Genomic DNA, 25,896 nt, shown 5'->3' with positions numbered 1-25,896 from the left:
AACCTGAATTGAATTGTACGAATTACTCCGAACAGTGAAGAATTATGTGCAAGTATTGAATGACAAAACATATATTATAAATAGGGAGGCCCGGTAGTCCAGTGGTTAGCACGTGGGCTTCACAGTGCAGAGGTACCGGATTCGATTCCAGCTCCGGCCTCCCTGTGTGGAGTTTGCATGTTCTCCCCGGGCCGGCGTGGGTTTTCTCCGGGTACTCCGGTTTCCTCCCATGTTCCAAAAACATGCGTGGCAGGCTGATTGAACACTCTGAATTGTCCCTAGGTGTGATTGTGAGTGCGAATGGTTGTTCGTCTCTGTGTGCCCTGCGATTGGCTGGCAACCGATTCAGGGTGTCCCCCGCCTACTGCCCGGAGACAGCTGGGATAGGCTCCAGCACCCCCCGCGACCCTAGTGAGGATCAAGCGGTTCGGAAAATGGATGGATGGATGGATATTATAAATACGTCACAATATACAAATAGTGTTTACAGTACATATGCATAAGTGTATACGTAAGGGTTCTAAATGAAGCCTTTTTGGGTGGCGGCCCTTTCGCGTTTGAGTTTTTTTTGGGGGGAGGGGTGTCATTCATGGGTTTAAGTATCTAACCACTTTGATAATTATTAATTGATTGTGATGTGATTCGTATCCTAGTCCTGATTGATTGATTCTTTTTTTTGTGGGAGAAACTCATATTGACAGACCGCATGTCAAATTTTAGTATTTCACTGCATACTTCCTGTGGGCTCATCACCACCACCACCAACAGAGCGATTGCCCTCACATGTGAGTCATGCCCCGCCCTCCATCTGCATCATCAGGGCGACGTGGGTCAAGGCATTACTTTGGGCAGCAGGTCTTTGCATGTCTCTCACACAGTCCTGAATTTTCTCTCCAATATGGACAAAGCGGCTTCATGTTTTTGCCGATTCTTATTTATTAATCTGCCTTCTCCATAGACTACATTAGGACGTATAGCCAAAATGGCTTCACTGTTATATTATTAGTATATATATAATTATTCATGAGTACATGGCCACATTGTCCAAAAAAAAATCGATCAAGATTTGCCTGCAGGAATAAAGGTTCACCCAGCATAGATCTTCCCTTGACATGATGCAAAAAGTAAAAATGCAGCACTCACCTTATCAGGATACTTCTGCAACAACTCTCTGACTTTATTGGCACTGCCGTGTGCTGCCTCAATGACCAGCCGACTGGGATTGTCCTGCTCTGTGGACTGAGACAGCAGTTTCTCCAACACAGAAATGACCGTACCTGAGCAGTGGCAGAGGAAGAAGGAGAAGGGGAAAAGGAAGGGATGGGATGGGAAGAGATCGAGAAAACAATTTGATCTTTTTTCCCCAAGTCCACTACTGTCAATATGATGAGCAATGGTGTTCGAAAGCCATTCGGTGGCCTGAAACAACACCACAAAGAAAAAGAATGTTTTAAGAATTGTCGAGTTGACAAACTTCAGGAATGAGTCAAAATGCCCCAGCCATGCAAAGTGACACACGCCCATACAGATAAGACGCTGCAAACGCACAGTAGGGGGAGAAGGCGAAAAAAAAAAAAAATCATATGTAATATCAACATGCAGGATCATGACCATGCAAAGGAGGAAAGTTATTTCGAGTAAGAAACCCAGAGAAGACAAATTAGAAGGAGACAGAATGAATGCTGCAAATACATGAATGCGTCCATTCACAGTAGCCACCGAGCACTTGGGGGCGGGACAACATGGGAAGATGAATGCGCAAACGTCGAGCGTTTGAGATCGGCCCCTTGATCCTGACAGAGGCCATACTTCCAGATTCGTTGGGGTTCTCGGCCGTCATGAGGTTGGCGTCCATCTCCAGTTGCTGGGCCGAAAGACACGCCGGGTTGAACGTCCAAGTCTGGCCTCCAAACGCCACACGGAGGTCACCATCCGCGTATACTTTCAGCACCTTACCGACCTGGCCGACCACCTGGCGGAAACATCCTAAGTTAGACTGATTAAGCAAGGCTTGATAGACACTGATCTCATATCTTGCCCCCCTGTGCTCTCACAGCCTTTTAGACAATATCGAGACATTCCGGGTTCATTTGACTAGTGTAATAATGAATGCTGGTGTAGCCTGAGCAGGAGGAGCGTACGGGAGCCATGCTGTCTGTCCATTCGCCGTGGCCGGCCTGCAGCCTCTTGACACTATCTATGTCCTCCAATACTCGCACGAGTTCCCCAACCCCGAACGTGTTCACCTAAGGAGGATAACAAACAAACATTTGGAAGAATCCGTTTTCAGACAATAAAGAGCTCGAAAACCGTTTGGATTAAAGTAGGAATCTTCCGCAAAAGGTGAAACTGTAAGTGAGTACCTTGGTAAGGGCCCCCGGATGAAAAGTCCAGCGGATGTTGTTGCTGTACTGGACTCTGACATCCCCCCGGTCAGTGATTCTATGAACTGTCCCGATCCGGCAAATGTACTGCAAACACACAGAAGCTGTTTGGCCCTGGGTCTCTCTCTACATTGCTATGACCTAAATGTTATCTTTGGTAGCAAGGCCCTCAAGCGCTAACACTGTTGTTTTCTATCACTACGACAAACAGCAAAGTCCATCTGAGCCACCGGCACCATAGTATGCTAGCATTTTTTTTTCTTACTCATTCAATTCCAAAGACAAGATTTATGTCTTTAGACATTCCACACATTCAATCTCAGGTACTTTTTTATATATATTGTTTCTTTTTTTTTTTAAACCAACAAGAATTAAGGTTAAAAAAAAAGGGTCTGAAATCAAAGTGATATGGGAGAATCCCTCTCTTAATATCTTTGACTCCTGTATCAAAGTCAGTGCCGTACTTAGCAGAATAATGTCGCGCGGTCATCCAAGGTGTCGTGTAGCACAACGCGGGCATGTTCTTCTTATAACAAGCAATCGAGCTGGGAGTAAATCAACCTCAACTGGGTGCCACCATAGTGATTTACATTTTTGTCTTAATTGCAGAAGGCCACGAGTAGCGAACGATAAACCCAAATGATCTTCAGAATTCTCACTCAATTTGTCGACTATTATGCTCAGGCTTATTTCAAATGCAAAAGCACGATACAAGTTAAACTATTCCAGTCGTGACCATCAGTGTTACCATACTTGATATCGCAATGTATGATACTAAGTAAAGTGATCTCTTCCTCCTTTGATTTTTACTCCGGACCCCGCAGGTTGCCGTTTCTTAGAAAATCTCTTTCGGCTCCTTTTTTTGATACGAGATGCTGCTGTAGTAACTACACCGGTGGTTCTTAACCGGGGTTCGGTGAATCAGTCTCAGGGGTTCGACAGAGCCTCTGGCGAGGAGGTTAAGACACACCCGACTCAACGTGTCAGTTATGACACGCCCGCTTGGCCATCAATGGCTGGTTCATTTTGCGCACAATTAAAAAAATGTGTACTTTATACTTGTAATAATTATTATTTTGTTTATTTTTTTCAGTATTTTTATGTTTTGAATTTGTTGAAAAAAAAAAACAACTTATTTTTCACTAATGAAGGGTTCGGTAAATGTGCATATGAACTGGTTGGTTTCGATACCTCTAACAAGGTTAAGAACCACCGAACTACACTACAATGAGTGTGTAATGAACAAAATTCTTCATTAAAATAATCAATATGCATTGGTCATGCCAATCGGTAGAATGTGTTAATGACAATATAATGGATCCAAGTCTTCTGGATTGAAAAATAAAACAGTCCAGTTGGATGACTATTGATAGAGGACAGTATGAAAATACCTCTGCCATTTTGGGATTCCAACCCCCGTGGCCCTCCTGCATCTGCCGCAGAATGTCCACCTCCAAGAGACATTTGACTTTGTCACCCTGCTGGAAAGAGTGGCCATCAGCACTCTCCTGGCGCTGCAGCTCCGCATGCTCTCCTGGATGGACAACCAAGTCGAGATGATTTTTTTTTTTCCCTCCTCCCAATCACAAAACTACTGATGAGCTGAAGTTATTTTACATAATGTGCGATTTGTAGAAGAATCTGTCTTACCAAGTACTGGCAAGTGGTCTTTGTAGTAGAAACCCCCTTGGCCGTCAGACACATATTTGAGGTCCACTTTGCCTTTATGCCCCATTCGATAGACATTGGTGGTGCCATTAGTCCAGGTCACGCTAGCCACGCTGCGACCAGACTCCGTATCCCAGCCACGAATGTCCACTACCTTCCCAACCTTACCCTCCCCGCCTACACACACGTAAACAAATTGGCAAGAGATAATCAGAGTGTTGGTAAACAGGAGATCAAGAGAGAGGTCTTTGAAGACGGAGAGACGTCACGGTGTTACACGAGGCGTAAAGAAAGGGAAGAAATGTCAACAACAGATTACAGCAGACGTAATCATGCCGGTCAAAATAGAGGGCGGTGAGGTCATGACGGTCTAAGGCCGACACAAATGTGTGACAAAAATAGTTTCATTTCTCAGTGCAGCGTGGAAGTGACAAAGCATGAGTGCTTATTTCATTGGTGCCCAAACGCAACAGATAAACCAGTGACCGGAAAGGCTACATGACGGGCTGGAGGTTATTGAGCATGCTCAGAGACTCCTGTACGCACATACCACATAGAGCATCGAGATCAGATGAGTATAACCCCCAGGTTTTGATCTCAAAGCCACTAAAAGGACATTTTGACTCATTCGCGCCATCCCAGAAATGGGGAGCATCGCTATGGGGGGGACAACGGAACCAGGAATAAACACAGTGTATACGTTTCATATTTGTCTCAAAGTACAGTGAAACTCCTCTACAACGAAATCATGTTTGCAGCAAGAAATTTTTCAAGACAGGGGGTTTTTCACTGTAGCAAATTTGATATCAGATGTAAACACACACGTGCGCGCGTGTACTCTTTATTTTTATTCCAATAGTGCATAAGTATGAGCATACACTTATTTGACTTTTCATATAGTCAGTTTAGAAAGAAAAAGGGGAAGAAATTGTGAAATCACTTACATAAATTTCTTGGATAATGTCTTTTATTTTTCTTCCTCCATCTTTCATTTTGATCACTTTTACCCTCTCTTAGAGCATCAGAGCTCTTTTTGTCTTAGCTGACATCCAAAGGTCAGTTTTGTAGCCATTTTAGCAATGCAACCTTCTTGCTGCGTCTGAAGCGAACAATAACAAATATTTCCTGGACTACTGCGCATGTGTAAACCAGTGTGGTGTTTGCCGTTTCCGAATGAAGCAGTTGAGGTCGCTGGTGGATTAGACTTCTTTGTAGTGAATCTTGTCGCGAGGCAAGAGCAGAGAAAAATATTTCGTACAGTGCAACAGGGTTTTTTTTTTCGTTGTATGGGTGCAGGAAAGTGCAAATGGTGTTAATGCATGAAGATACTTTTCACACTAGGGGGCATTTTCTGTAGTTCTCATTGGAGAAGAGTTTCACTGCAGCATTCATTTTTGATTACGAAACCGCAACAAGAGGGCATTTCTCTAAACATCATTTTTAAGATCTACCATGTGAACATTTGGGTGAAGAGAGCTCTTTGGGTTATTAAAAAGCCGTCGTGAAGAATAGGGACAACAAAATGGAAATGGTGAAAGGCAAAACGGGCACATGCAGACATGTTCACATGATGTGAGGTTAGGCTAGAAGAGCTTTGGATGAATAAAAACACTTTGAAAAGGCACGGATCCCCCAGGCAAGCCGCTGCGGCACGGCAGTCCAATCAGCAATTCAAGTTCAGGGGCCAAGAGCGGCGACCCCGTCACAACCCACTCACCGTCTTGGTTGCCCCAGTCCCAGTCAGGTCCACGAACCACCTTAACCCCCTGGAAGATTCCTTTGAGGATGAACCGTGGGAGGTTCTGCCTCGGTGCCAAGCTTACTCTGTGACAGGAACATGGAGAGACAGTTTAGGAAACTCTTTGAAAGCATAGCACTTTGTCCTACAACAAAGACAGTGCTAACAAAACATAATGTCCTCTCTTAGAAACACACCGCAAGCCAAATAAGTGGAGCTCCTCTATAATGAATTGATTCATACAGAGGATATTTATGCATTACGCAATTGTGTGATATGTAAGATTAAAATTAAGATATCCTTTATTTCCTCTACTGTAACAGGACAAAAAGGGATCTATGTAAAGTTGTGACCGCCTGAACCGCGTAGAGTCGGTAAATCAGAATAATCCCGTTTTCTCAATCTTCATGAAGAACAGTTCAGTATATTATCAGTTCAGAAAGTGAACATGTCAAGTTGACTAATGACGCGTGATATTTTTGGAGCAAAACAACTTTCCGCTGAAAAGTCATGACATGTCGGGGTGCCCCCCGCCCCACCTAAATGCAATTTTCTTCACAGGCTTTGAAAAAGACATGACTGGGTGACACGTTATCTTTTCCTTCCACTTTGTGCCACTTAGAATTACCATTATGCCGTAAGCTGTAATGAGCTTGAGCTATGGTAGCCCAAAGATTATAAAAAGAATAATAATAATGGCCATGCGAATAACACACCAAAAAAAAGGTGGCAGACCGCACCAATGTTAAACTTTGACGTCAAGGGACTGCAAAATATCCTCCTGCCCCCTCAGCCGTGAGTTTGACACACCTGTCCTGAGGTAAAGCCATTTGCAAAATATGAACTCAAGATAATGACTCTAAAATGACACTCACAGCCAAAGATTTTATGATATAAAAAAAAAAAACAGGCTCCTGCGAGCAGCACAAAGTACCCCCTCTACTCTAAATCTAAATGCAGAGAGACTGAAGACAGTTATAAGCAAACATACCTTATGGTAAAGATTTGATCAGATCTTGGTGCAAAGGAACTGCCTATTCCCATACTTTCTTGAAAAGATCAAACGCCAATGCTCATTTCAGCCGGATAACATCGCAGAACGGTTCATATTGAAACAACAAACAAACAAAGAGTCCAGTGAATGCCGTCAATAAATGTCAGTGAAGGCCATAAATCTCACTCGAAGGCTTTATCTAGCTTCGCATTAAAACGTCAAGCTTGAATTTAATTCACTCTCTCGACAGACTTGTCCAGTTTCCGACAATCTCTAGCTGAAGGAGGCGGCAAACGGCGCAAGCTCGAACAGAGCCGTGCTGGGGAATAGTGTGCTTTTGAAGATGGATGCTTGGAGGCTAATCCTTGAAAGCAGAGCTTTAAGAGAGCAAGCAAGGCAACGCAAAGCATTGGTGCTGCCTTAAACGCTTAAGTGGAGCCAAGTGCAACACCAGGCATCCCGACGTCACACGTCTTTGTTGAATCCCGTTGAGCTCCTTCACCGTGACCCAGGTCACGCCAACATTCACAACTGTTATGCTCTTGCACTTTTGCGATAGCTAGCGGCTATGAGTGCGTTTCCACTTTTCTTGTACCTGGTCAGCCAGAACCCAGAACATGCTGAGCTGATGTCACTGAGACAAACTACTGCTCACTGGTTGAGGAAAATTCATCATTCCTGAAAAATTTGAGGATACATAGCAAGGAATGACACAAAAAAGAATTTAAAAAAAAGATGAATGAACTTTACCCAAGCCAAGTGGTACACCAGAGGGAGGGCTATGTTAATAGCGCTGGTCAACCGCAAATTTTAGTCAGAGATGGCTTCATGTGTCCCTTTATGTATGTTTGACATTGTTTAAAATTAGGTTTATTCCTAGTATGGGTTTTAGAGACATTTTCATTTTTAAGTTTGGCTTGTTTTTCTTAGTAAAGAGCAGACTACTTTATTTTTCTCTTTCGTTCATCTTACGGGGCCGTTATGGCTGCTACTCATCATGGCATGCATGTTTCAGTGCATGCGTATGCGGTAACGGGGGTCGATCGCGGGAGGTTGGTTGATCAAAAAGTAGATCTTCGCTCAAAAAAGGTCGGGCACCTCTGCTGGAAATCATATAGGATGTATCTTACTTAGGCACAGAGGGGCAAAATAATAGCACATTGGCTTAACTCATTCAGTACCAGCCAATTCTGCACCAAGTCTAAAAAGACGTTTAAAAACGTCTTTGGGAGTGAATGAGTTCATAAAGTACTATTATAATGCTGGCGTTGCCAATGACCTGATGACACGACAAGAAGAAAGCAAAGAGATTGGCAGTCTTCGGCATTATCCAAACAGATATTCCGAGAAAGACAACAGCTCTATTAAGGGATCAAGATTTCTAATCCAGAAAGACCAAATGTCACCTTTCTGACCAGACGGGATCACAGCAGTAGAGCTACAAAACTACTGGCCCCGGTCAAGAAGTCAGCCAAGGTTTACCTTCAGGAAGCGAGCAGAGGAGCACGCAAGCGTCATGGCAGCTGGTGGGTTGCAAAACAAAGTGACTGACAAATGTCAGTCCTGCAGTATTATGTTGAATATCAGAACGTAGCGGCTCAATAGAAAACCACAAAAATAATTTTTTGCGAGGGACGGCGGCGACTTAATTCCCTCAAAACTTCATTTATTATTACTGGCATATTGTAGCTATATATTTACTCGGTAAGGGATTTTTGTACAGTGGACTCATAGAACGGCTACAACCTTTACATGCTGACAGCTGGATGCGTTTTGAACGTGACAGTGGGTGGAGCACAGAAGAGACCAGGTGAAGCGGTGCGGCTTGATATGCAAGAGCAGGATTAAGCAGCGACATGCGCCCAGATAAGTTCCCAGATGCTGCGTGTGGATTGTTTGGATGCAAGAGCCGATTAGCTAACTGCATAGCGACCATCTCATAAACATATGTCACACACATATGCTCTCTCGAGCACCGTCAACAGGTGTAAGCACGCACAGGCACAGACCCTGAGGGACACCGACTACAATTTAAAATAATAATAATAATCATGGCGGCCCGGTAGTCCAGTGGTTAGCGCGTCGGCTTCACAGTGCAGAGGTACCGGGTTCGATTCCAGCTCCGGCCTCCCTGTGCGGAGTTTGCATGTTCTCCCCGGGCCTGCGTGGGTTTTCTCCGGGTGCTCCGGTTTCCTCCCACATTCCAAAAACATGCATGGCAGGCTGATTGGACGCTCTAAATTGTCCCTAGGTGTGAATGTGAGCGTGGATGGTTGTTCGTCTCTGTGTGCCCTGCGATTGGCTGGCAACTGATTCAGGGTGTCCCCCGCCTACTGCCCGAAGACGGCTGGGATAGGCTCCAGCACCCCCGCGACCGTAGTGAGGATTAAGCGGTTCGGAAAATGGATGGATGGATAATAATCATCATCATCATTTACTCAACAACCTTCCAGCATTCACATTTTAGAGGCATTCCGAACCAAAACATGTGATTAATAATTCATAATAATTAATCTTGCCTGAGAGTCTAACTCGTAAGGAGGTGACGAGAACAGCAATAATGTGATATCACGAGATTAGAATTGCCACAATATCGTTGTCAGTTTGCCACAAAATTAAAAGAACGACATCTGTTTAAGAGCCATGTGATTTTCAATTTGTGCAGTTCCAGCACCCTGTCGTGGTTTGTTTATGAGCAGAGTTTAATTTGAATTAGGCGTATTTTGGCCACCTCCGATGAGGACCCCACGCGAATCGCCAGATGAAGGCGAATGTAACATGTCTGAGCACCCTCCACAAATTGACTTGACGGACAATCTGTGTGTGCAGTAGCAACTAAGTGTTCTACAGTACCATAAATCTTGATAATTATCATATCGCGAGGTTCTAATGGAGTCTCGAGGCGTTGTCGCTAACAATTCCATTCCATTCCATCACAGAAGCGTGAAATGAATTTCAAATGGAACGACTTGACCCACAGACTAGCAGTGGAGTTAAAAGGAAGTACAACAAGGCTCCCCACTGAAAAAGGCTTGAAAGGGCTATTCCGAAAAGAAAAAACCGGGTCCCATGACTGAGCCATTAAGGCAGGCTCCAGGGAAAACTCAGTCTGAAAAACAAAAACAAAAAAAATCTTTCAAAAAGTTGAAATGAAATCCTTGCACATCACACAGTACAGAACTGTATCTCTTCCAATCGTCTGATGAGAACAAAAAGAGGTTTTCATGTGATCCCCTGGCAGAATTACAACAAAATCGGAAGCAGAGCAACAAGTGTTGCATCTCAGACAAAATCCTAGACAAAAAATCGTCCCCTTAAACCAACAGCAATAGTTAATTTAGGAAATGCGTGCTGTTGAAAAATCTTGATTATTATTATTATTATTGTTGTTGTTGTTGCTAGGCTTGAAAAAAAAGCCAAATCTGCAAAACAATATATAACTTCTTCACATTGTGAAAGCACAGGCCTGTATTGACTTAGCAGGGAGGATAACGTAACACTCCACAAATACAAAAGGGCACTGTCGAGCGAAAAAAAAAAACAAAAAAACATTCATATCGACTTCTGAGAAAAATCAATCTCTGTTCCGCCAAACTCCAAGTGATGTCAAACTATTATATAACAGGTAGTAGGCAAGAACTAGATTTCTGTCATCACGGTATTTGACAGGAGAGGGGAAAAAAAATGCGTCACTGCTTTGTTCATACAAGGTTGTGCAAGAGAAAGCCTAAAGGTACATTGCTTAAATTTATTCATTCATTCATTCATTCATCTTCCGAGCCGCTTGATCCTCACTCGGGTCGCGGGGGGTGCTGGAGCCTATCCCAGCTGTCTTCGGGCAGTAGGCGGGGGACACTCTGAATCGGTTGCCAGCCAATCGCAGGGCACACAGAAACGAACAACCATTCGCACTCACACTCACACCTAGGGACAATTTAGAGCGTCCAATCAGCCTGCCACGCATGTTTTTGGAATGTGGGAGGAAACCGGAGCACCCGGAGAAAAGCCACGCAGGACCGGGGAGAAAATGCAAACTCCACACAGCGAGGCCGGAGCTGGAATTGAACCCGGTACCTCTGCACTGTGAAGCCGACGTGCTAACCACTGGACTACCGGGCCGCCCTGCTTAAATTTATCTGACCACAAATCCAAAAAAAGGCAAGATACCATCCAAGCATCATCAACTGCATTAATAAGATAAGATATCCTTTATTTGTCTGCAGACTTGTTCCATTTCACTGATCTCTATGCCATTTTGCTGTTTTTTTTAAGTACTTCATTTAGATTTTCAATTTAGATAACCGTTGTAGGGGCGGATGAGCTCAGAGAGGTAAGGTGGCGCGAGGTCATTTAGAGATTGGAAAACAAGACACTATGTACAAGCTGACAGGCATCAGGGGAAAAAGGGGGCTAGAGCTGCTGGACTATACTAAAAACTAATATACTGTATAGGACAGGAAAATATGTAGGTCATACATATATCACCTCATTTAAATAAGCACAGGACATCCAGCTGACATTCAGGCAGCGCCGTCAGCAGATTGGAGCGTTGCGGTGAAGTGATGCAGAAGAGCACATTCTACAAACTTGGGCCAGTAAATTTGGATACACAGGACGTTTGGAATCAGCTCACTAATCATTTATGGGCAGGCAGCGGCTCTCGTTGGTTTGCCTGAGCTAAAGCGAACGCGCAAAAACATCGGCACTCGGTTGACATTCCAGTAGTCTTGCGATAATGATATTAAATGTCCCACTGAACATCATAATTGGAAGTTATAACCCTTTCGGGGACAACAATTGCTGCAGTGGAGAGCTTATCATGTTACCGGGTTACACACGGCCTTCCTGTGTGGGGTTTGCATGTTCTCCCCAGGCCTGTGTGGGTTTTCCACGGGTACTCCGGTTTCCTCCCACATTCCATGGCAGGCTGATTGAACACTCAAAATTGTCCCTAGGTGTGAATGTGAGCGCGGATGGTTGGTCGTCTCTGTGTGCCCTGCCCGGTTCAGGGTGCCCCCTGCCTACTGCCCGAAGACAGCTGGGATAGGCTTCATAACCCCCCCCTCCCTCTCCCTCTCCCCGACCCTTGTAAGGATAAAGCGGATCGGAAAATGGATGGATGGATGAAATCTATTCATTTCAAATGTACCGTCCGTGCTTTCATTGTCATTTTGAGTTTGTTTGTTTGTTTTTATTTAGGTATTATTTTACAGATATTTTTTTTATTTGGATACGTTATTCGTGTGCACATAACTTTGTCGGAAATTCTTTGTGTCATCCGGCTGACCAAAAAAAATAAAAAATAAAAATCAGCGGCGAAGAGCCTAACTGGCAGGTAAATGGGGAACGCGCATCCATCCAGAAAAGGACAAAGCAGACTGTCGGTCATTTAAAATTCTACACTTAACCCCCGTGACCCAATCAGGGGAGGCTGGTCCAACAGCACAATGACGACCGAGTAAACGAAAGGTGATGAACGATCCTGGAGAAGCGCGGAGCGGAATACTTACGGCTGAGAATGCGCCGTCTCGTAACGCTCAAACGAGTGGCTCAGGTCATGTTTGTTGTTCATGTAGCAATGTGTGCACAGGTCATAGTCAAAGCACACTTTGCACTTCCATCGCATTCCCATGATGCCATGCTTCTTGCAGCTGTCGCAGATGATATTGGAGTGACGCACGCCTGTGGCGGAGGAAGGCGTAAATTCAGTAAGGCGGAATAAAGGTGATTGATGCACAAACGGACAAGTCACACTGCTCGGCTCTTCCGCCCGTCTCGTGGCGACGTTTGTCAGAGGAGAAAAGTAAAAGGCCCTTTGAGTAGTTTTTGATGAGGGTGGACAATAGTTGCTTCTGAAGAAAGTAACACTGATACCATTTTTAATCTCAGGATGCTGGTCACCGTCAGATTTCAGAACGTTAAGTAAAAGTATCTGCTCCAGGGTGACAAATAAAAGGATGAGTAACTATGTCGGTAGAACTTTTAATGGGGTCATATCACAAATTGTATTTCATTTTATTTTAGTTTTTAAGCATTCTCGTAGCTAGCACGTTTGCCTCGCAGTCCAAAAGGTCAGGGGTCAGCCATCTTCCTCTGTGCCATTTCCAAAGTCGAAAAGCGCTTACCGATTTGAGCGTTGTCATACAGCAGCAAGTCGTAGGCAGACTGGTAACCAGTGCGGTAGTTGGTCCTTGTGCCGCTATCCCACTGAACGACCACCGTCTTGTCTGGGGTGGTGGTGCTGCCCTGCCGCCCAATCTCAACCACGGTCCCCACGTGGCCTTCGCCATCATCCTGGTTTCCCCATTTCCAGTCCGTGCCACGAACTACCCGCATGCCCACCTCCATGCTGCCTCTACCGTGGCCCGACCTCGGGGCTGCGGTCAAAGGCGGACGCTTGGCAGCGCTGTCGCTTCCGCTGCGCCTCCGGGCCTTCCCGCTGGCCCGCGCTGATGAGAGTGCAGGCAGGGAGGGCACCAGGGTGGGTTCAAGGAGCAGATCAGGGGTAACTGAAAGATGAAAACAAAATGCATAGTTTTATTTCAGCCATAAAACGCAATGAATTTCCAAATCCATAGAGCTCCGCACCACTTCAGTTGTGCAAATTTAACTCAAATTTGTTTGACTAGATCAGGGGTGTCAAACTCATTTCACATTGTCTCGATAGATGACATACTCTGCTATAAATAACCAAAACAATGTCTTTCCTTTGTTTTGGGCTAAAGAAGCACAAAAACATTAGGAAAATGTTGACATTTAATGAACATATATTTGACAAAATATTTCATGAAGCACCTTAAGATTTCCTTAGACAAATGTGCAATTGACTTTTATCATTCACATACAGTATATGCATTGCAACTGATCCCACTGATTGTACCAAGGGACAAAACTTTAACAAGTAATTGGTATTGAAAAATAGAGTAATGCATTTTAAGATTAAACAAGATGTGTAAAAAAATGAATTTTTAAACCATTTACACATGTGCATATAAAATCTAAATGTAATCCCTGCCTACACCTTACAAACTAAGGAGAGTGTTATTACATGTGTAAAGAATAAAGTATTCACATGTCCTTGATAGCGTCTGCTGTGTTGGGTCTGTCTCAGTGACAGACGAAGGCCAACTGCTGTCTTCTACTCTGACCAAAACAGTGTGCTCCTAACGAATCCTCCATGAATCGCACATTTTATAAAACTATTCATTCTGTGTCTTTTATGCATTTTTTTCACTTTTAAATTATCCTGAGGGCCTGATCGAACCTCCTTGGGGGCCCGTTGCGGCCCGCGGGCCATATGTTTGGACTTACTAGATGGTCTGACAGCGACTCAGGGAGAAGCGGCCTTTCATCTAAATTTCTGTGGGTTTGTCTTATTCAAGACTTGTGATTGCTTAATTCTAGAGAAGGTAAAATGGAGGTGCACGACTGTTGCGTCTTGCTCATCACAACCTCACCACACACACACAAAACAGAACCAAAAAAAAAAAACAATCCAAACAACAAAGCCCTTTGGCATACTATTCAGCAAGAAAAAATTGTTCTATTTTTGTGACAAAGCAAAATCAACATGAACAGGCAGTAACGCTGTCCGCTATTTCTAGTTGATATTTATAGACCACAAAGAACTCCCCACAGTGGTACTCTTGACTGATAGCTTGTTTCATTTGGAATAATGTCAACGGGAAAGCGGGAGCAATTATGGGAGAAACCAAAGTTGAAGTATAGACTGAAATCTTCTCAAAGTCACGTCAGGGGACGACTCATCAGATCTATTGGTTGCACAGGACACAGAGACGTACATTCTACGCTGCTGCATCACACCGTCCGTCTCTCGGGAGATGACAAATGATCTATTGAAAGAAAGAAATCACAGTTCGAGCTAATAAATTGACTCATTGTGTTATTTATTTCTTATTTTAAATCGAAGACAGTGCAAGTTGTTCCGGTCCTTGTGATCAATCGATCTCACACGCACACTTGAGTCAGCTACTTGACATCAAAGTTGCATGTTAATGCATTTGTGGTACATTCCTGTAAACACAGTGCCTCGAGTGACTTTTGTATCAACCGTGCGTTTCAAGTTCGGGAATCGAGCAACAGCTCAAACAGTATCTATCTATCTATCTATATATCTATACATCTATATATCTATATATCTATATATCTATAGGGCGGCCCGGTAGCCAAGTGGTTAGCACGTCAGCTTCACAGTGCAGAGGTACCGGGTTCGATTCCAGCTCCGGCCTCCCTGTGTGGAGTTTGCATGTTCTCCCCGGGCCTGCGTGGGTTTTCTCCGGGTGCTCCGGTTTCCTACCACATTCCAAAAACATGCGTGGCAGGCTGATTGAACACTCTAAATTGTCCCTAGGTGTGAGTGCGAATGGTTGTTCGTTTCTGTGTGCCCTGCGATTGGCTGGCAACCGATTTAGGGTGTCCCCCGCCTACTGCCCGGAGACAGCTGGGATAGGCTCCAGCACCCCCCGCGACCCTAGTGAGGATCAAGCGGTACGGAAGATGAATGAATGAATATATATCTATATAGATAGATTGCTGCATATATATATCTATATATATATGCAGCAGTCACTTAATGTGACAACCTCACTTCAGAACACTCTCATTGTCCTTCAAAGATAGATAAACTGTATTGATGATATAAGACTGCTCTACAAGTTCAGCGTGCCATGTCACTTCATCCTGACATGCGAGAGTGATTCATGATAATTTTGAAAAGGTTCCAACTTGCAAGTATTTACTTATAATTGTCGACTGATTGTTTTGAAAGCGTGACCCAAAAAAATAATTTTAAAAAATCAAGTTCAGCTTGTTCGCTCATGAATAAATGTTTGATACGCAAATCACACTTTTACCCGCCCTCCTTTCCTTTCTTAGGACATTTCAAAGATCGGTGAACAAAAAGTGCTTGACAATACTTCTGCTGATGCGCAGTAAACCGCACACGAGTATCCTTCAACTGTTATAACATGACAAAGGACGACAGATGGAAAGTAGCCAACAGCGTCATTGTTCATGAATATACATTGTCCTCTTTTAAATAAATAGCATACCCTAAATAAACACGTTATTTCAATAGAAGTATTGCTGCATAGTGTGATCAGATCGGTTTTCGTTTTTTGGTGGGGGTTTTTTTGATCGGAGAAGAGTCCCAAAAATTTTGATTGCGTCAAGCCTCTCTCCTCTCACCATCACAATGAACACCATCACGTATCCCGATTTTTTTTTCCTCTTGAAAATCTTACTAAAATAAATAAATAAAGCCATTCTCGCCGACCCCCCCTCCGACCCCTCAAACAGGCCACCCACCCTCTATTTGAGCATGTGCAGAGAAAGAAAAGTGGCCATGCACATAAAAAGATAAACTAGCTGGGACTGGCACAGACAAGGCACGCTTAGATTCAAGCGAGAACTCCCACACAACAAGTTCTGGGCCAAAATCCACAGATCTCAAGAACAAATAAGATACGAATGCTATTTTTTGCTCTGCATGGCAACGTACAAAAATATGTTACCGTTTCGTCCACGGCTGCAACTAACCATTACATTGGTTGAAACGGTCACAATTTGGCTGAGATTTTTCAATCAGAGAAGGCAAGCAAATGTTGCAAAATTTTATATATTTTTTTGCACTGAATCCAAATCATACTTTTTTTCTACAGCACATAATAATAACAATAACTGAAATTCCAAAGACTTGGACAATTTTAAAGTAAACAAGGTCCATCCATCCATCCATTATCCGAACCGCTTGATCCTCACTAGGGTCGCGGGGGGTGCTGGAGCCTATCCCAGCTGTCTTCGGGCAGTAGGCGGGGGACACCCTAAATCAGTTGCCAGCCAATCGCAGGGCACACAGAGACGAACAACCAACCACGCCCACACTCACACCTAGGGACAATTTAGAGCGTCCAATCAATTTGCCATGCATGGTTTTGGAATGTGGGAGGAAACCGGAACACCCGGAGAAAACCCACCCAGGCCCGGGGAAAACATGCAAACTCCACACAGGAGCTTTAATCGAACCTGGTACCTCTGCACTGTGAAGCCGACGTGCTAACCACTGGACTACAAAGCCGCCCTTGAACAAGGTCCAAACAATTAATCCATTCTCAAAAGAATACTGCTCGATTAACTTAATAATCAATTAGCGGTCTATTAATTGTTACACCGCTAAATTAAATCTTTTGTTAGAGATTCCATTTCAAACTGGGACTTAACTGGTGGTCATGGCATATGTGACCTCCTCTAAGCAACAGGAAAGAGCAAAAGAGACTCCCGATTGAATTTGAAAAATAAATCCAACATTTTTTTCCTGTTCAGTTTTTTTTTTTTTTTTTAATACTGACAAGGAGGCTCAAGTCAAAATCCCTCCCACTCAGCGCAAATGCCTTCTAAAAGGAAACCGCAGGCTCAATTTAGCTTTCAAGGTGACAGGATGACGGAGACAAAAATAATTCCCTGCGCAGAAACGGAGTCGGTGAGCCCTTTTTGCAAGGCAAATATAGTAACAAGTTATAAATAAGTTTCACTTTTTGCAGCATTTTCAAAAAGGAGTGTGGATAGAGAATGAGAACATTATGTTGAAATGTAGCCCATTTACCGGAAACATTACAGCTTTCACATAGTTAAGTTAAGATCAGTGAACTCCCAAAATATTTCTCGTCATGTGTTGCATCATGACAACACTTAAGCGTTTCCTGTGGGCAAGTAAGGGATTTGCACCGCGTTGTTTGTTTGTTTGTTTGTTTTTGTGGCAGCAGCAACGGAATCGACACGCGTGTCAAGTGTGTCGATGTAAAACAGAACTAAACTTCAGGGGGGGAAAAAAAAAAAAGGTCCACCATAACTTTTCATTCATTCATTCCTCTTCCGTACCGCTTGAACCTCACTAGGATCGCGGGGGGTGCTGGAGCCCATCCCAGCTGTCTCCGGGCAGTAGGCGGGGGACACCCTGAACCGGTTGCCAGCCAATCGCAGGGCACACATAGACGAACAACCAACCATGCTCACACTCACACCCAGGAACAATTTAGAGTGTTCAATCAGCCTGCCACGCATGTTTTTTTTGGAATGTGGGAGGAAACCGGAGCACCCGGAGAAAACCCACGCAGGCCCGGGGAGAACATGCAAACTCTACACAGGGAGGCCGGAGCTGGAATCGAACCCGGTACCTCTGCACTGTGAAGCCGACGTGCTAACCACTGCACTACCGGGCCGCCCTCCACCATAACTGAGCAATGAAAATTATATTCATTATTAGTTGAGCGATTGACTAATTTACACATTTAGAAGAAATTGCAAGTAGATCAGGAAACCGTGCTTGACTTTGAAGGTTCCATTGTTTTTGTTAAAAAAATGAACGTAGGGATAGCCGACGAACGATTTCAAGTGTTCCGCACGTGATTGAAGCCAAGATTGATCTTGATTTTTTTTAAAAAACAACAACAACAACAAAATAAAGTTGCTGCCAGCGAGTTCAGAAGAGGTGAAGGATTAAAGATCTTAACCATCAACAACAGATGGACTGGCGCCTGTCGGCCACGCTTCAAGCGGTAAGGACAACGTCAACCTCGTCCACACACAAACAACAAGCGGAACAACAACTATGTGCTCGTCCACAAGTCGACACACATGGCCAAACAAACTGTAGTCCTGCTAGTTTTTAATGCGACGGCCATCTCAGCATTTATGGCCGCGTGGTTCCAATGTTACCAAGGTCGGATGATATCGTTGCAGTCCTTGGGACCGAGAAATCAACTTAAAAATTCTTCTTCGCGGTGTGTCAAATTTAAAGACCCATTTATTTTCGCTTTACAAGGACATTGAGGGATTGAGAAATGAAACTCGCTCGCTTTATTTTGTATAGTGGCTGGGGCGTTAAATTGCCAATGAACCCAACCAATGTAAAACTAATTAACTTAATTTGTAATTAATTATTTTAAAAATTAATTAACTTGCCACCGACAGATTCGCATTAACCATCGATTTGAAAAGCTGAGAAACTATCCATCCATCCATAATTTGATCTGCTTATCCTCACGAGGGTCACGGGTATGCTTGGAGCCTATCCCAGCCGTCTTCGGACAGCAGGCGAGGGACACCCTGAACGGGTTGCCAGCCAATTGCAGGGCACACAAGGACGAACAACCATTTGCGCTCACAATGAACACCTAGGAACAATTCTGTGCGCTCAATCAACTTACCCCGCGTGTTTTTGGAATGTGGGAGGAAACTGGAATACCCTGAAAAAACCCACGCAGACACGCGCACGCGCCGCCAGGCTGAGAAATTCATTCATACAAAATTAACAAACTGTTTTTACATGCAACGAGCTGTTGTAACGATCACACGGCTATTTGGAAATCACAATGGGATGAAGAGGGCGGCCCGGTAGACCAGTGGTTAGCATGTCGGCTTCACAGTGCAGAGGTACCGGGTTCGATTCCAACTCCGGCCTCCCTGTGTGGAGTTTGCATGTTCTCCCCGGGCCTGCGTGGGTTTTCTCCGGGTGCTCCGGTTTCCTCCCACATTCCAAAAACATGCATGGCAGGCTGATTGAACACTCTAAAATTGTCCCGAGGTGTGAATGTGAGCGTGGATGGTTGTTTGTCTCTGTGTGCCCTGCGATTGGCTGGCAACCGATTCAGGGTGTCCCCCGCCTACTGCCCAAAGACAGCTGGGATAGGCTCCAGCACCCCCCGCGACCCTTGTGAGGATTAAGCGGTTCGGAAAATTGATGTATTAGTTAACAAATAATTTTAAACAAATTTTGGTGCTTGCAATACTTTGGAAACGGTTAAAACAGGCTTTGCATTAGGATATCTGTGCAAAGATGACACACGCAAGTATCCCCCCCCTGCTACTGCTTAGGGTCGGTCGAGTTGTTCTATAAAGTCGTAAAGCGATGCAGCACGCAACGAAAAGATATATGGTGTGTTTGTCGGTTTTGACACGAGCAGGCCTGGCCGACTTCACTGATAATAATCTGTGAGCTGCTCCGAAATGGAAAATGAATCAGCATCACATGCGCGCCTGTGTGAAGCATGTGGCTTTTATCCACACACTCGGGCCGTTGTTTTTAATACAAGGTTACTGGAAGTGGTGGAGTTATGTAGTGGCCACGCCACATTTAGGGTGACAAATCTGGATAATGATGACTGCCATTTTCCCATGGAGGCAGAATTATTGGATGACTTGATACTCGGCCATGATTAATTTACATTAAAAGGACATATTGAAAACACAATACAACAATTGATCAGCACATTCAGATTTGACATTTGATTCTTAACGTCATTCTCAATCAAAATCATGATTTTCACATCTGAGCAAGCCAGCGACATGGCTGAAAAAGACATTTCTCATCTACAATAGACACACACGGTTTCATGAAATAAAATGCACACATATCCGGAACCTCGCTCAATGCATCCATAATAACATGCAGGAACTAAACAAAGTAAAACACAGTGCATAATTGAGGGATTTTTTTTTGTGTCAAAGTGCTTTTTAGATATGATTTGAATGAATCGAGAGGAGCCAGATGAGGTGGCTTGGGCATCTGATTCGGATGCCTCCTGAACGCCTCCCTGGTGAGGTGTTCCGGGCATGTCCCACCGGGAGGAGACCCCGAGGAAGACCCAGGACACGCTGGAGAGACTATGTCACCCAGCTGGCCTGGGAACGCCTCGGGATCCCCCGGGGAGAGCTGGAAGAAGTAGCTAGGGAGAGGGAAGTCTGGGCTTCCCTGCTTAAGCTGTTGCCCCCGCGACCCGGCCCCGGATAAGCGGTAGAAGATGGATGGATGGATGGATGGATGGATGAATGAACGAGCCATAAACCACAGTATGCAAAGCTGTGTAGGCCGTCGGTGACAATAGGTCACCGAGTAGCATTTAGCGAGGGAATGCAAATCAGTCCATGAGATTGAAGTCTACTATGAGACAGTACACACCAAAAAAAAAGTAAAGCGACTGCATATAAAATGGATTAAATTGAGTTCATCATAATGTTGCTTTTTACTCTGACTTGATCCTGCTTGAATTATGAGTGTGTTGAGCAAGATCCTGCATACGCGTGCATTTTATCTCATGAAACCCTAACGGTTGATCGTATGATGAACAGGGACCTGCATGAACTTTGGCACTGGTAGCACAGACTTGGTCACACCCTTTTTTTGGGGGCGGTCCAATATGACCAAATTTGCTGACATATAGTCATTTTAATTACCATACCAGTTTCGCGGGACCTAAAGCTTGGCAGTGAATTTGCTGTAACAGGTTTGTTTGCAAGAGGCAGTGTTTGACAGTACAGGTCCGTTATTATAAATAATTTGTAAAAGAAGGTGGCCCGGTGATCCAGTGGTTAGCATGTCGACCTCACAGTGCAGAGGTACCGAGTTCAATTACAGTTCCAGCCTCCCTGTGTGGAGTTTGCATGTTGTCTCCGGGCCTGCGTGGGTTTTCTCCGGGTGCTCCGGTTTCCTCCCACATTCCAAAAACATGCATGGCAGGCTGATTGAACACTCCAAATTGTCCCTTGGTCTGTTCGTGTGAGCGTGGATGTTTGTTCGTCTCTGGATCCCCCTGCAATTGGCCCGAAGATGGCTGGGATAGGCCCCAGCAGCCCCCCCGCAAACCCTCGTGAGGATAAGCGGATCGGAAAATGAATGAATTTTAAAAGACAGGAGAAAAAAGGAATCAATACCATGGCAAAAATGTTTACCATAAGTCAAAAGCAGGGAAATAATAAATGTCAGCTGAACAACTTAAGATTTCTTTTAGTTGTCTTCGTTGAACATAATACCAAAAAAATAATAATAATTGAATCTTTCAATCACAAAAAAAAAAAAAAACAACCATTTTGAAAATGTGTTAACACTTTACAACACTTGCACAAGAAGAAAACATGGACCACCGAAAACAGACAAGTGCGCAGACACCGTCGTGAAAAGGTGGAGCGGGTCGCAACGCCTCGGATCACTGGTAAAAAAACGCTTTGCAATCCGCACACTGTGTGCATTAAAAGCGGCTAGAACCGGTTGATGTCAGAATCGCCTGGTGGCCAGAGGACTTCGACAAAAATCAATACAGGCCCTGAATAAATAACGCATGAGAAAACATTTCTTCACAAGGGTGACAGGGCTAAAATAAGACCCTACGTGTTCCCCCCATTTCAAGCTGTGCCGAAACAGTACGTCAACGTTATCCAAGTCGACGGGCCGCAGCAAAGAGACTTTAAAAAGCAACTCCAGTTTCAGTCAACGCTACCGACCTTTCAGAACAACGGGCGCAAGGATAAGCATACTCGCAAGCGCATAAATGATCACCGATTCAAATACTCACTCCCAATGGTCTTCAGGCCACTTTTGAACATGTCAGGCAGCTGGATTCCAGTGTGCCGTGACAACGCCATTTATTCCGGGTAGGACAGTGGACAGGACTGTATTGGAGAGCGCCGTGCGGCAGGCAGTCATCTCACGAATGGGGGAGTGAACCCTCTCAGGCACATGCTTTGTATTTGGTTTGAAAGCGAACCTTGCCCTCCGTTTTCCTCTCCCTCACTGACAGATGTTGCTCAAGGACGTCGCTAAAGCTGATGTCTTTATCTATGAAAGAAGCCATGAAGTCATTTAAGTGAGATGATGAAATTAAATCAAAAAGGGACGGTCACACAAAGAGATTGTGTCCCAAGGAGAAGAGCTTTTGAATATTTAAATGGGTACTGTAAAGTAGCTTTTTGATCATTTCTTCTCGTAGCCAGAGTCACATGCTGGGCCTTATGCATATTTTGTACATATTTGGTACAAACTTCAACCGAAAAACCAAAAGATTAGAAAATGACAGGAAGTGTTGAAGGAAGTTTAAAAATAGGGCTGGGTGAGATGGCCTGAAGCGCATGTCAACGGAATGAATGGTAACCTTTCATGGTGAGCATATAAATAAATTCCGTGTAAAAAAAAATATTTCATGTCATTTTAATGGTTTCTATAGCCCTTTAGCAAAGCTTAAGTGAATACCAGAAATGCATCTAATTTTGAGAACAGCTATTGTGTAGATTGCAGATGTCAAAGTCATGGCCCGGGGGCCAGATCTGGCCCGCCACATCATTTTATGTGGCCCGCGAAAGGAATTCAAACATGGCAAAGTCCATAAAGCATGCTAAATAAAATATGTAGCAAAATTTCAAATTCTCTTATGTAATAAATGAGAGAAAAATCAAAAGATTAGAACATGACAGGAAGTGTTGAAGGAAGTTTAGAAACAGGGCTGGGTGAGATGGCCTAAAGCGCATATCAACGGAATGAATGGTAACCTTTCATGGTCAGCATATAAATAAATTTAGTGTAAAAAATTTTCAATCAAGTCATTTTAATGGTTTCTATAGCCCTTTAGCAAAGCTAAAGTGAATACCAGAAATGTATCTCATTTTAAGAACAGCTATTGTGTAGATCGCACATGTCAAAGTCATGGCCCGGGGGCCAGATCTGGCCCACCACATCATTTTATGTGGCCCCCAAAAGCAATTCAAACATGGCAAATTCCATGAAGCGTGATAAATAAAATATGTACCAAAATTTCAAATTCCCATCTGTAATAAATGAGAGAAAAACCAAAAGATTAGAACATGACAGGAAGTGTTGAAGGAAGTTTAAAAACAGGGCTGGGCGAGATGGCCTGAAGCGCACGTCAACGGAATGAATGGTAACCTTTCATGGTCAGCATAAAAATAAATTTCATGTAAAAAAATTATTTCATGTCATTTTAATGGTTTCTATAGCCCTTTAGAAAAGCTAAAGTGAATACCAGAAATGTATCTAATTTTGAGAACAGCTATTGTGTAGATCGCACATGTCAAAGTCATGGCCCGGGGGCCAGATCTGGCCCGCCACATCATTTTATGTGGCCCGCGAAAGCAATTCAAACATGGCAAATTCCATAAAGCATGATAAATAAAATATGTACCAAAATTTCAAATTCTCATATGTAATAAATGAGAGAAAAATCAAAAGATTAGAACATGACAGGAAGTGTTGAAGGAAGTTTAAAAACAGGGCTGGGCGAGATGGCCTAAAGCGCATGTCAACGGTATGAATGGTAACCTTTCATGGGCAGCATATAAATAAATTTAGTGTAAAAAATGTTCAATCAAGTAATTTTAATGGTTTCTATAGCCCTTTAGCGAAGCTTAAGTGAATACCAGAAATGCATCTAATTTTGAGAACAGCTATTGTGTAGATCGCAGATGTCAAAGTCATGGCCCGGGGGCCAGATCTGGCCCGCCACATCATTTTATGTGGCCCGCGAAAGGAATTCAGACATGGCAAAATCCATAAAGCGTGCTAAATAAAATATGTACCAAAATTTCAAATTCTCACATGTAATAAATGAGAGAAAAATCAAAAGATTAGAACATGACAGGAAGTGTTGAAGGAAGTTTAAAAACAGGGCTGGGCGAGATGGCCTAAAGCGCATGTCAACGGAATGAATGGTAACCTTTCATGGTCAGCATATAAATAAATTCCGTGTAAAAAAAAATATTTCATGTCATTTTAATGGTTTCTATAGCCCTTTAGCAAAGCTAAAGTGAATACCAGAAATGTATCTAATTTTGAGAACAGCTATTGTGTAGATCGCACATGTCAAAGTCATGGCCCGGGGGCCAGATCTGGCCTACCACATCATTTTATGTGGCCTGCGAAAGTAATTCAAACATGGCAAATTCCATAAAGCATGCTAAATAAAATATGTAGCAAAATTTCAAATTCTCTTATGTAATAAATGAGAGAAAAATCAAAAGATTAGAACATGACAGGAAGTGTTGAAGGAAGTTTAGAAACAGGGCTGGGTGAGATGGCCTAAAGCGCATATCAACGGAATGAATGGTAACCTTTCATGGTCAGCATATAAATAAATTTAGTGTAAAAAAATTCAATCAAGTCATTTTAATGGTTTCTATAGCCCTTTAGCAAAGCTAAAGTGAATACCAGAAATGCATCTAATTTTGAGAACAGCTATTGTGTAGATCGCTGATATCAAAGTCATGGCCCGGGGGCCACATCTGGCCCGCCACATCATTTTATGTGGCCCGCGAAAGCAATTCAAACATGGCAAATTCCATGAAGCGTGCTAAATAAAATATGTACCAAAATTTCAAATTCTCATATGTATAAATGAGAGACACATGGTTTTGTTGCCAAACACCCCATTACAATCACTTAAACAATAGTTCCATAAACTATTATTTTTTACTTTTATTTATGATTTCAATCATAATGGCCCTCCAAGGAAAATGGTACCTAAAATGTGGCCCACGACGAAAATGACTTTGACATCCCTGGTGTAGATCTCAAACTCACTGAGCACTCTATGATGCCAAGTAAAGCAACCAAACACAAATAACATTGCCGATTCTAGAAATATTTAATATACTTTTGTGCTTTTCACCTTATAGCCTCTTTGGCTGACGTACGGATTGATTTCCAGATCTCAGATGTGTGCGCTTGCTGTATAGCAGTTGTATTATTTTTCTGGCTGTAACGCAGATTTCTCCGGAGCTAGCCCCCAAGGTAGAAAGAACCCCCCCCCTCCCCAATTTTTTTTTAATGAAACTTTGCGGTGTCTCGCAATGAATGCAATATTAGCCAATTTTTTTGCCAGGGGATGCATTTTTCAATGCGGGTCTATGTACAGTGGTACCGCTACTTACGAAATTAATTGGTTCTGGAAGAAATGTCTTAACTAGAAAATTTTTGACACACGTTTTCCATTTAAATGCTCTAATTTATTCTAAGCCCCCCACCCCCCAAAATTCAGACCTAAATGTTTTCTCAAGCATAAAAATGCATCAAAATATGTAACAAATATGTGTTATGGTTAGATCATTGCACAATAAATGAGAGTTGTGGATAATGTACAAAAAAAAAAAACTGAAAAGAGTGAAGAATAAAAATGATTGTCATTTAACTTTTGACTGCATCCTCATTGCATCCGAGGGGCGAATGACGAGGACGCTGCATCGACACATATCTACCAATTTATCCATCTACACACATCGACACATATGGTAGAGGTCCCTCTTAGCCAATGGGA

General features: G+C 43.5%; 1 protein-coding gene across 3 annotated transcripts in view; it reads right to left on the bottom strand.

Moving 5' to 3' along the window:
• Positions 1 to 25,896, bottom strand: part of mib2 (MIB E3 ubiquitin protein ligase 2) — a 43,645-nt gene that overhangs the window by 14,220 nt on the left and 3,529 nt on the right. The window contains exons 1-10 of one of the 3 annotated variants that reach the window (XM_052059170.1): positions 22,150 to 22,310; positions 12,910 to 13,293; positions 12,295 to 12,466; positions 5,770 to 5,876; positions 4,035 to 4,229; positions 3,776 to 3,918; positions 2,364 to 2,471; positions 2,142 to 2,246; positions 1,810 to 1,972; positions 1,144 to 1,277 (exon numbers count right to left, since the gene is read on the bottom strand). In XM_052059170.1, the coding sequence (XP_051915130.1) occupies positions 1,144 to 1,277; positions 1,810 to 1,972; positions 2,142 to 2,246; positions 2,364 to 2,471; positions 3,776 to 3,918; positions 4,035 to 4,229; positions 5,770 to 5,876; positions 12,295 to 12,466; positions 12,910 to 13,293; positions 22,150 to 22,219 (1,581 nt within the window). In that variant the 5' untranslated portion in view covers positions 22,220 to 22,310. Of the gene's footprint in view, positions 1 to 1,143; positions 1,278 to 1,809; positions 1,973 to 2,141; positions 2,247 to 2,363; positions 2,472 to 3,775; positions 3,919 to 4,034; positions 4,230 to 5,769; positions 5,877 to 6,781; positions 7,514 to 12,294; positions 12,467 to 12,909; positions 13,294 to 22,149; positions 22,311 to 25,896 lie in introns of those variants that run through there. The other 2 variants (XM_052059172.1, XM_052059173.1) reach the window with 2 other exon arrangements.

The sequence above is a fragment of the Hippocampus zosterae genome, chromosome 2 (assembly GCF_025434085.1).
Source record: "Hippocampus zosterae strain Florida chromosome 2, ASM2543408v3, whole genome shotgun sequence".
In the NCBI taxonomy this organism is placed as follows: Eukaryota; Metazoa; Chordata; class Actinopteri; order Syngnathiformes; family Syngnathidae; genus Hippocampus; species Hippocampus zosterae.
Note: the sequence above shows the minus strand (reverse complement) of the source record. Positions and strands in the feature narration are given on the sequence as shown.